Genomic DNA, 12,222 nt, shown 5'->3' with positions numbered 1-12,222 from the left:
GGAAAAAAGAACACATTGACACCGGTGTGTCAGACCCACCATACTTGCTCCGGACACTGCGAGAGGGCTGTACAAGCAATGATCACACGCACGGCACAGCGGACACACCAGGAACCGCGGTGTTGGCCGTCGAATGGCGCTAGCTGCGCAGCATTTGTGCACCGCCGCCGTCAGTGTCAGCCAGTTTGCCGTGGCATACGGAGCTCCATCGCAGTCTTTAACACTGGTAGCATGCCGCGACAGCGAGGACGTGAACCGTATGTGTAGTTGACGGACTTTGAGCGAGGGCGTATAGTGGGCATGCGGGAGGCCGGGTGGACGTACCGCCGAATTGCTCAACACGTGGGGCGTGAGGTCTCCACAGTACATCGATGTTGTCGCCAGTGGTCGGCGGAAGGTGCACGTGCCCGTCGACCTGGGACCGGACCGCAGCGACGCACGGATGCACGCCAAGACCGTAGGATCCTACGCAGTGCCGTAGGGGACCGCACCGCTACTTCCCAGCAAATTAGGGACACTGTTGCTCCTGGGGTATCGGCGAGGACCATTCGCAACCGTCTCCATGAAGCTGGGCTACGGTCCCGCACACCGTTAGGCCGTCTTCCGCTCACGCCCCAACATCGTGCAGCCCGCCTCCAGTGGTGTCGCGACAGGCGTGAATGGAGGGACGAATGGAGACGTGTCGTCTTCAGCGATGAGAGTCGCTTCTGCCTTGGTGCCAATGATGGTCGTATGTGTGTTTGGCACCGTGCAGGTGAGCGCCACAATCAGGACTGCATACGACCGAGGCACACAGGGCCAACACCCGGCATCATGGCGTGGGGAGCGATCTCCTACACTGGCCGTACACCACTGGTGATCGTCGAGGGGACACTGAATAGTGCACGGTGCATCCAAACCGTCATCGAACCCATCGTTCTACCATTCCTAGACTGGCAAGGGAACTTGCTGTTCCAACAGGACAATGCACATCCGCATGTATCCCGTGCCACCCAACGTGCTCTAGAAGGTGTAAGTCAACTACCCTGGCCAGCAAGATCTCCGGATCTGTCCCCCATTGAGCATGTTTGGGACTGGATGAAGCGTCGTCTCACGCGGTCTGCACGTCCAGCACGAACGCTGGTCCAACTGAGGCGCCAGGTGGAAATGGCATGGCAAGCCGTTCCACAGGACTACATCCAGCATCTCTACGATCGTCTCCATGGGAGAATAGCAGCCTGCATTGCTGCGAAAGGTGGATATACACTGTACTAGTGCCGACATTGTGCATGCTCTGTTGCCTGTGTCTATGTGCCTGTGGTTCTGTCAGTGTGATCATGTGATGTATCTGACCCCAGGAATGTGTCAATAAAGTTTCCCCTTCCTGGGACAAAGAATTCACGGTGTTCTTATTTCAATTTCCAGGAGTGTATTTCAGGGGCCTAAAGTTTCATTTGCAGCCACAACCTTTTAGCGCCTATTGCTTTCAAATCTCCAAGAGTATGAGGGTGCTGCCATTATTTACACTAGTGGCCCTGAAACCATGGATAGGAAGGGATATGCTGTTACGTCTCCCTCTTGTCAGGAGCAACATTTGTTCTCGGGAACAGGCAGTGTTCCTATGGCAGAGCTGATAGCCATTAACAGAGCCCTACATTTTATTAAAAATCTCTCTTGACCACGTTTTAATTTGCAGTGACTCGGTGAGCAGTGGTTGGTGTTGGAACAACGTCTCCTGCTATGTGGTAGGTCTGGGGGCGCTCGACCCTATCCATTTTTGTAGCTCCCTCTTTCATCCATCTTTTACTCTGTCTTAATTGCTAGTAGGAGCGGTTTACATCTTTCTCTGCTGCAACCTATTTTCCGTTTTAAGAGCAGCACTCTGTTGAATAGTGGGTACTCTTAAACGCCACTATAGTGGCTCTAGGGTGGGACAAGTTTCGTCACATCTAGAGCTCCAAGGACATCCAACTGGAAGGCATTCTTTGCTAACAGTTGTCTTCACTCTTAATCGGGTTGGCAGGCGTAGGACGCGCGTGGGGTTTCTGTCGCCATGGATTGAGCGCTGGAAGACACCTCATCTGCTCTTACGTATGTGTAAATTATTTGTTAGTTCTGGCATCAGTATTGCCTTCAGTGCCTCCATTTTACCGCTCCTGTGTACTTTCATAGTCGGAACACGTTTCTGGCGAACTTTACTAACGCCAGACGAACTGTCCCAGGGCTGAGGAACTGATGCCCCCCCCCCCCCCCAAGTAACCAACAATCTCTTTTAATAATACAATAATCACAAACTGTAACTAACACTAGGTTTGTTTATAAATAAATAAATCTGGTACCAGTCACGATTTTCTTTATTTTACTATTCGCACGACGCGTTTCGAGAAATAATTCCCATTTTCAAGTGCGTTTTTTTTTTGTGTGTGTTAAGCCATTTCTTACTGTATTACAGTAAAAGTCAACAAAATGAAGCAGACTCACACACACTGACAACATCAAAAGAAATGGCTTAACACACATAAAAAAAACGCACTTGAAAATGGGAATTATTTCTTGAAACGCGGCGTGCGAATAGTAAAATAAAGAAAATCGTGACTGGTAGCAGAAGATTTATTTATTTATAAACAAACCTATTGTATCTACAGTCGCAGGCTTTCAAAAACCATTTATAATGGATCAAATCAGATTGTAACTAACACTTCAGTCACAGTGGTTTGTTTGCAATACCTTGCGCCCTACCCTGAGGTCACAGAAGTCGTGAGATACCTCCTAAAATCGTGTCCGAACTCATTTTACCTGACATAGTGCAACGAATTTCACAATAATGGACAGCTATAGAAGCAGCACGGCTCAATGTTTCTGCAAGGGACTTTCAATGACTGGTGGTGGTCTGGGTGGTGCGATCTGACCCATGTCGTCGTGTTTTACGGCCCTCAGTGAACCATTCTGCACACACCCGCTGCACTGCCAAAACGCTTGGTCCTGCACGAGCAGCAATTTTCTGGATAGTGAACGTAACAATTTCTAGTCAGTGACGGGTTCAGTTGGACCAGAGGACCTACTCCTGAGTTTGAAAGAGGACGCATTATGGGCATGAGAGAATGTGATACATCTATCCAGAAAATTGCTGCTCGTGCAGGACCAAGCGTTTTGGCAGTGCAGCGGGTGTGTGCAGAATGGTTCACTGAGGGCCATAAAACACGACGACATGGGTCAGATCGCACCACCCAGACCACTACCACCACCACCACCACCACCTGAGGTGATAGACACCTCACTCTAATAGCATTACAGGACAGATCTGCGTCCTCCTCGGCTCTGTGCAACTGTGGGAACAGTGTAACATACCGTAAACTTATCAGGGTTGACAATCCGTCGCCGTTTATTACGACACGGCAGTTCTCGCCTACCTTTGACGAACGTGCAGAAACGTGCTAGGTGAGAATGGTGTATGCAACGACGTCACTGTGGTCAGCTATCGCATCAGATAGTGTTTTCGGACGAATCCAAGTTCTGTGTGTTTGAAAATGATTGCCGCTGTTTGGTTCACCACAGACAGGGGGAGTGGCATTTTAGTGACTGCATTCGCACAAGACATGCAGCGCCAACTCTAGGCACACAGCTGGTGCGTGTCCAGGGCACTATGACCTACGTGAATGACATCTAGGACCCAGTCATACCCTTTCTGCGCAACACTCCAGACGCCATTTTTTCAGCAAGCCAATGGACAACCGTATGTTAGTGCACGAACACGTGCCTGTGTGGTGTCACAGAATGTCAGCCTTTTGCCCTGACCCGCCTCACCAGACTTGTCGCCAATTGAAAATGTTCACAAGCACAGGCGTAAAAAAAATTTACGAAGGATTGCCCAGAAAGTAATGCACCACATTTTTTTTCTTCAATAATTCTTTATTGAACATACGACAATTACACACTCGAAAGAAAGGTGTTTTATCTACACACCCTATTTTTCCGTGTAATCTCCATCCCATTCTGTGGTCTTCCTCCAGCGTGAAACAAGGGCGTGTATGCTCTGTCGGCACCACTCCTTGTCTTGGTGGCGGAGCCAGTGGTTCACTTGTGGATCACCACCTCATCGTCCACAAAATGGCTTCTTCCACGAATAGCATCCTTTAATGGCCGAAACAAGTGGAAGTCCGAGGGGGCTAGGTCAGGGCTGTCAGGTGTGACAGGATGGTCTCCCCGACCGCTGCAAATCGTTGAGCTCCGCCGAACTGTCTTCTGATACCTTTACCCTCCGTGCCTAGCGACTAATTGTACTTCTGTCGACAGCAGATGCTCCATAGACTTTGCACATGCGTTTGTGAATATGCCCCAAAGTTTCTTTCTCTGCAGTGAGAAATTCAATGACTGCACGTTGCTTGTAACGTATATCACCTACAGACGCCATTTTGAAACTGCCCTGGAGCTATGCTATCTGTCGGAAGTGACGGAAACTTGGCGCGCTCACTTAGGAGACTTCAAATAATATATACGTATTGTTTCGCATTCGTATCATTGTTTTCGGCTGAGAAAAAAAAAATGCGGTGCATTGCTTTCTGGGCAACCCTCGTATTATTGTTGTTTCTTATACCCAGTAGAATGTTAATCATGTAAGAAGGTAATAGTTCCCTGTTATTGATAGGTGCGAAATTGTTCATGAATAACAGAAATGTGTTTAATACGCTCAAGGAAGGACTGAAGCGATGTTCGATAAGTTTTGTGGGTTTTTAATTTTTTATTCAGGAAATGGCTATTTTAGCGCATTATGATAAATCTTTTTTTATATATTTACCAAAACATCTCTGTTTCACGTAGAAAATCAACAATTTTCGAATAAAACCTTAATTGAATATTGACAATTTCAATTTCGCTATAAATGATGTTTATATATCTCGTAGGCTACGCGACACTGTCTGTTCTGCCAGATTCTAGACGTTTCACTGCTTACCGTTTGGTAGGGTAATCGAGTAAGACACTGATCACAAACACAGGCAAAGTGATCGAAGTTGGGTAGCACCCGATGGGTATTCAATGTTCCTAATGTATAAGTAACGCGGCTGTGATCTTTACTGATCAAAGCTACTAGCAAAATTGCAGTAGTCTACACTTATTTATGACAGTCCCCAGTAGCCTAGGGTAGTTTCACAACTCTAGTTGTGGTGCATACTCTGTCGCTGACTGCTTTGTTTCAATTAGGACGCGGCAAACTCGGCGGATTCCAATTATTTGTGACTGGAAGCGCAGTTACAAGCTGGGAGTCGTGCATAATACGCAAGACTGCCTTGCACAGGTGTACATAGCAAAATCTGTGGAACACAATATTCACCATCCGGGCATTGTCTAACAGCTCTCGGCTGTACGTTGAGGCTGATTTGCTCCGTTGTTGGCAGCATGGCTCTGCCCCTGCCGGCGGTGAGAGGCGGCGTGGCCCCCTGGTTGGCGCTCTGCGTGGCGTGCGTGGCTGCGCTGGGGGCGGCGTGGGTGACGCAGCGGCGCAGGCGCCAGCAACCGCCCCGAAAGTGGAAGAGCGTGGGCAAGCTGTCCGCAATCACCATCTACCCGCTGAAGTCCGGCCGCGGCATCAGCCTCAAGGAGGCCGACTGCACGGAGAGGGGGATTGCCGAGCCGGCGTCCGCTCGCGACGGTGTCTTCAGGCTCAGGGACAGGTAAGACACACTCCTATACGACCAGGACCCCTGGCACTAGCTGAGGTGCATTTTTATGATCGTAAGTATAATATTAAAACTCCACAGGAAGAATAATAATTTGTTGTTGTGGTCTTCAGTCCTGAGACTGGTTTGATGCAGTTCTCCATGCTACTCTATCCTGTGCAAGCTTCTTCATCTCCCAGTACCTACAGCAACCTACATCCTTCTGAACCTGCTCAGTGTATTCATCTCTTGGTCTCCCTCTCCGATTTTTACCCTCCACTCTGCCCTCCAATACTAAATTGGTGATCCCTCGATGCCTCAGAGTCCTACCAACCTATCCCTTCTTATAGACAAGTTGTGCCACAAATTTCTCTTCTCCCCAATTCTATTCAATACCTCCTCATTAGGTATATGTTCTACCCACCTAATCTTCAGCATTCTTCTGTAGCACCACATTTCGAAAGCTTCTATTCTCTTCTTGTCCAAACTATTTATCGTCCGTGTTTCACTTTCATACATGATTACACTCCATACAAATACTCTCAGAAAAGACTTCCTGACACTTAACCGTAACTTGATGTTAACAAATTTCTCTTCTTCAGAAAAGCTTTCCTTGTCATTGCCAGTTTACATTTTATATCCTCTCTACTTCGACCACCATTAGTTATTTTGCTTACCACTTTAAGTGTCTCATTCCCTAATCTAATTCCCTCAGCATCACCCGAGTTATTTCGACTACGTTCCATTACCCTCGTTTTGCTTTTGTTGATGTTCATCTTATATCCTCCTTTCAAGACGCTGTCCATTCCGTTCAACTGCTCTTCCATGTCCTTTGCTGTCTCCGACAGAATTACAATGTCATTGGCGAACCTTAAAGTTTTTATTTCTTCTCCATGGACTTTAATACCTACTCCGAATTTTTCTTTTGTTTCCTTTACTGCTTGCTCAATATACAGATTGAATAACATCGGGGAGAGGCTACAACCCTGTCTCACTCCCTTCCCAACCACTGCTTCCCTTTCATGTCCCTCAACTCTTATGACTGCCATCTGGTTTCTGTACAAATAATAATTTAAGAACTAGAAATAGTGGTAGTAAAAGTAAAAGATACTCTGACGACAAGAAAAATCGCAACACCAAGAAGCATTTGTGCGACATAAACGAAGTATGGTAGGCATGTATCTGAATCTGAATGATGTCTATTAAAATTTCGCGCTAGTCGCATAAGAGTGGCACTAATAGCGCCATATGAGGATGCCAATCAGGTTTATTTTAAACACATGCTGTAACGGTCGTGAGCGTTAGTTACCTTTGAGATTAGATATGATGAATTGATGTTAATGGCCGGCCGCGGTGGCCGAGAGGTTCTAGGCGCTTCAGTCTGGAACCGCGCGGCTGCTGCGGTCGCAGGTTCGAATCCTGCCTCGGGCATGGATGTGTGTGATGTCTTTGGGTTAGTTAAGTTTAAGTAGTTCTAAGTCTAGGGGACTGATGACCTCAGATGTTAGGTCCCATAGTGCTTAGAGCTATTTGAACCAATTTTTGTCGTTGATCTACATCTACATCTACATCTACATTGATACTCCGCAAGCCACCCAACGGTGTGTGGCGGAGGGCACTTTACGTGCCACTGTCATTACCTCCCTTTCCTGTTGCAGTCGCGTATGGTTCGCGGGAAGAACGACTGTCTGAAAGCCTCCGTGCGCGCTCTAATCTCTCTAATTTTGCATTCGTGATCTCCTCGGGAAGTATAAGTAGGGGGAAGCAATATATTCGATACCTCATCCAGAAACGCACTCTCTCGAAACCTGGCGAGCAAGCTACACCGCGATGCAGAGCGCCTCTCTTGCAGAGTCTGCCACTTGAGTTTATTAAACATCTCCGTAACGCTATCACGGTTACCAAATAACCCAGTGACGAAACGCGCCGCTCTTCTTTGGATCTTCTCTATCTCCTCCGTCAACCCGACCTGGTACGGATCCCACACTGATGAGCAATACTCAAGTATAGGTCGAACGAGTGTTTTGTAAGCCACCTCCTTTGTTGATGGACTACATTTTCTAAGCACTCTCCCAATGAATCTCAACCTGGTACCCGCCTTACCAACAATTAATTTTATATGATCATTCCACTTCAAATCGTTCCGTACGCATACTCCCAGATATTTTACAGAAGTAACTGCTACCAGTGTTTGTTCCGCTATCATATAATCATACAATAAAGGATCCTTCTTTCTATGTATTCGCAATACATTACATTTGTCTATGTTAAGGGTCAATTGCCACTCCCTGCACCAAGTGCCTATCCGCTGCAGATCTTCCTGTATTTCGCTACAATTTTCTAATGCAGCAACTTCTCTGTATACTACAGCATCATCCGCGAAAAGCCGCATGGAACTTCCGACGCTATCTACTAAGTCATTTATATATATTGTGAAAAGCAATGGTCCCATAACACTCCCCTGTGGCACGCCAGAGGTTACTTTAACGTCTGTAGACGTCTCTCCATTGATAACAACATGCTGTGTTCTGTTTGCTAAAAACTCTTCAATCCAGCCACACAGCTGGTCTGATATTCCGTAGGCTCTTACTTTGTTTATCAGGCGACAGTGCGGAACTGTATCGAACGCCTTCTGGAAGTTAAGAAAAATAGCATCTACCTGGGAGCCTGTATCTAAGATTTTCTGGGTCTCGTGAACAAATAAAGCGAGTTGGGTCTCACACGATCGCTGTTTCCGGAATCCATGTTGATTCCTACATAGTAGATTCTGGGTTTCCAAAAACGACATGATACTCGAGCAAAAAACATATTCTAAAATTCTACAACAGATCGACGTCAGAGATATAGGTCTATAGTTTTGCGCATCTGCTCGACGACCCTTCTTGAAGACTGGGACTATCTGTGCTCTTTTCCAATCATTTGGAACCCTCCGTTCCTCTAGAGACTTGCGGTACACGGCTGTTAGAAGGGGAGCAAGTTCTTTCGCGTACTCTGTGTAGAATCGAATTGGTATCCCGTCAGGTCCAGTGGACTTTCCTCTATTGAGTGATTCCAGTTGCTTTTCTATTCCTTGGACACTTATTTCGATGTCAGCCATTTTTTCGTTTGTGCGAGGATTTAGAGAAGGAACTGCAGTGCGGTCTTCCTCTGTGAAACAGCTTTGGAAAAAGGTGTTTAGTATTTCAGCTTTACGCGTGTCATCCTCTGTTTCAATGCCATCATCATCCCGTAGTGTCTGGATATGCTGCTTCGAGCCACTTACTGATTTAACGTAAGACCAGAACTTCCTACGATTTTCTGTCAAGTCGGTACATAGAATTTTACTTTCGAATTCAATGAACGCTTCACGCATAGCCCTCCTTACGCTAACTTTGACATCGTTTAGCTTCTGTTTGTCTGAGAGGTTTTGGCTGCGTTTAAACTTGGAGTGGAGCTCTCTTTGCTTTCGCAGTAGTTTCCTAACTTTGTTGTTGTACCACGGTGGGTTTTTCCCGTCCCTCACAGTTTTACTCGGCACGTACCTGTCTAAAACGCATTTTACGATTGCCTTGAACTTTTTCCATAAACACTCAACATTGTCAGTGTCGGAACAGAAATTTTCGTTTTGATCTGTTAGGTAGTCTGAAATCTGCCTTCTATTACTCTTGCTAAACAGATAAACCTTCCTCCCTTTTTTTATATTCCTATTAACTTCCATATTCAGGGATGCTGCAACGGCCTTATGATCACTGATTCCCTGTTCTGTACATACAGATTCGAAAAGTTCGGGTCTGTTTGTTATCAGTAGGTCCAATATGTTATCTCCACGAGTCGGTTCTCTGTTTAATTGCTCGAGGTAATTTTCGGATAGTGCACTCAGTATAATGTCACTCGATGCTCTGTCCCTACCACCCGTCCTAAACATCTGAGTGTCCCAGTCTATATCTGGTAAATTGAAATCTCCACCTAAGACTATAACATGCTGAGAAAATTTATGTGAAATGTATTCCAAATTTTCTCTCAGTTGTTCTGCCACTAATGCTGCTGAGTCGGGAGGTCGGTAAAAGGAGCCAATTATTAACCTAGTTCGGTTGTTTAGTGTAACCTCCACCCATAATAATTCACAGGAACTATCCACTTCTACTTCACCACAGGATAAACTACTACTAACAGCGATGAACACTCCACCACCGGTTGCATGCAATCTATCCTTTCTAAACACCGTCTGTACCTTTGTAAAAATTTCGGCAGAATTTATCTCTGGCTTAAGCCAGCTTTCTGTACCTATAACGATTTCAGCTTCGGTGCTTTCTATCAGCGCTTGAAGTTCCGGTACTTTACCAACGCAGCTTCGACAGTTGACAATTACAATACCGATTGCTGCTTGGTCCCCGCATGTCCTGACTTTGCCCCGCACCCGTTGAGGCTGTTGCCCTTTCTGTACTTGCCCAAGGCCATCTAACCTAAAAAACCGCCCAGCCCACGCCACACAACCCCTGCTACCCGTGTAGCCGCTTGTTGCGTGTAGTGGACTCCTGACCTATCCAGCGGAACCCGAAACCCCACCACCCTATGGCGCAAGTCGAGGAATCTGCAGCCCACACCGTCGCAGAACCGTCTCAGCCTCTGATTCAGACCCTCCACTCGGCTCTGTACCAAAGGTCCGCAGTCAGTCCTGTCGACGATGCTGCAGATGGTGAGCTCTGCTTTCATCCCGCTAGCGAGACTGGCAGTCTTCACCAAATCAGATAGCCGCCGGAAGCCAGAGAGGATTTCCTCCGATCCATAGCGACACACATCATTGGTGCCGACATGAGCGACCACCTGCAGATGGGTGCACCCTGTACCCTTCATGGCATCCGGAAGGACCCTTTCCACATCTGGAATGACTCCCCCCGGTATGCACACGGAGTGCACATTGGTTTTCTTCCCCTCTCTTGCTGCCATTTCCCTAAGGGGCCCCATTACGCGCCTGACGTTGGAGCTCCCAACTACCAGTAAGCCCACCCTCTGCGACTGCCCGGATCTTGCAGACTGAGGGGCAACCTCTGGAACAATGAATGTTCTAATGCGACAAAGACGCCATTATCAACACCTCACTGAGGTAGGAGGAATTCACGTAATAGGGCTACGAGAAGCTGGGTATTCCTTCTACGATATTGCAGAAAGAGTTAGCAGGAATGTAGCCATTGTACATGATTGCTGGCAGCGGTGATCACGACAATGTACAGTCGCCAAAAGGCAGTGTTCCGCACGGCCACGTGGCACTACAGAAAGGTAAGACCATTGTTTTCGGCGTATGGCTCTGGCACATCGTACTGCATCTGCAGCAGCAATTTGAGCAGCAGTTGACACCGAAGTGACACAATAAACTGTTACAAATTGGCTACCGGTACTTCGAAGACAGCTCTGAGCCAGACCCCCGTCATTTGAGACTTCTGTGGTGACAAGCGAAAGCTCATTGGAGTGCAGGGTGGAGGTCTATTGTGTTTTTTGTTGAAAGATGGTTCTGCCTAGGTGCCAGTGATGGCCTTGTTGGTTAGGAGGAGGCCAGTTGAGGGCTTATAGCCAACCTGTCTGCTGTGAGTGCTAGACACACTGGACCTACACCTGGAGTTGTGGTCTAGGGTTAGATTTGGTATGACAGCAGAAACACTCTCGTTGTTATTCCTCACACCCTGGCTGCCAATTTGTACGTCAGTCTGGTGATTCATTCTATTCTGCTGCACTTCACGAACAGCTTTCCAGGAGGTGTTTTCCAACAGGGTAACGCTCGCCCATATGCCGCTGTTGTAACCCAAGATGTTCTACGCAGTGTCGACATGTTGCCTTGGACTGCTGGATCGCCAGATCTGTCTCCAGTCGAGCACATGTTGGACATCATCGGACGACAACTCCAACGTCATCCGCAAACAGCATTAACCGTCCCTGTATTGACCAACCAAGTGCAACAGGCATGGAACTCTATGCCACAAACTGACCTCCAGCACCTGTCCAACACAATGCCTACACGTTTGCCTGCTTGCATTCAACATCCCGGCGGTGACACCGTTTATTAATGTACCAAAATTTCACATTTGTAGTGGCCTATCTTGCGCTTACATTAACCTGTGATCTCGCGGTTTTAATCAGTTAAATGTGTTACCTAGACAAATGTATTCCCGGAATTTCATTACTCTACATTCGTTATTTTTTGGCTTTGCATATTTTCCGCCATTGTATGTCCCTGTTCGCGGAGCTGTCGGCGTGTGTAGGTAATATGATCGGGGAACGCAGTGGTTCGTTCGATGAAGTGACACTGAAATGTAGTCCAAGTGAAGTAAAGCGTTCGTTACTGTGGCCTAGAAATTGAAAAATGTTAGTGCGTTGAAATGCAATCGCTGATAACTAAAAAATAAAGTCGTCATTACTACCCAACAGAATTTTACCTAAAATTTTGTGCTATCTCAAGCCCGTTCTGTTTATCGAGAATTGGGTTAAACGAGAAAGAGTTTCACGAATTCTAACACCAGAATTTCACATTTGCACCGGAGACGGAAATTTCGCTATTTAAGCGAGCAGGACGTACATTTTTTGAAACCAGTGTATGGTCGACGCTGTAAATGAATGG

General features: G+C 46.9%; 1 protein-coding gene across 1 annotated transcript in view; it reads left to right on the top strand.

Moving 5' to 3' along the window:
- LOC124787876 (mitochondrial amidoxime reducing component 2) overlaps positions 1-12,222 on the top strand; it is a 126,975-nt gene that overhangs the window by 68,335 nt on the left and 46,418 nt on the right. Inside the window, exon 2 of the mRNA XM_047254849.1 lies at positions 5,373-5,648. Coding sequence (XP_047110805.1) covers positions 5,374-5,648 — 275 coding nt within the window. The 5' untranslated portion in view covers position 5,373. The remainder of the gene's footprint in view (positions 1-5,372; positions 5,649-12,222) is intronic.

Source organism: Schistocerca piceifrons, chromosome 3, assembly GCF_021461385.2.
Source record: "Schistocerca piceifrons isolate TAMUIC-IGC-003096 chromosome 3, iqSchPice1.1, whole genome shotgun sequence".
Taxonomy (NCBI): Eukaryota; Metazoa; Arthropoda; class Insecta; order Orthoptera; family Acrididae; genus Schistocerca; species Schistocerca piceifrons.
The sequence above is the reverse complement of the archived record's forward strand: the minus strand, read 5'-3'. Positions and strand labels throughout refer to the sequence as shown.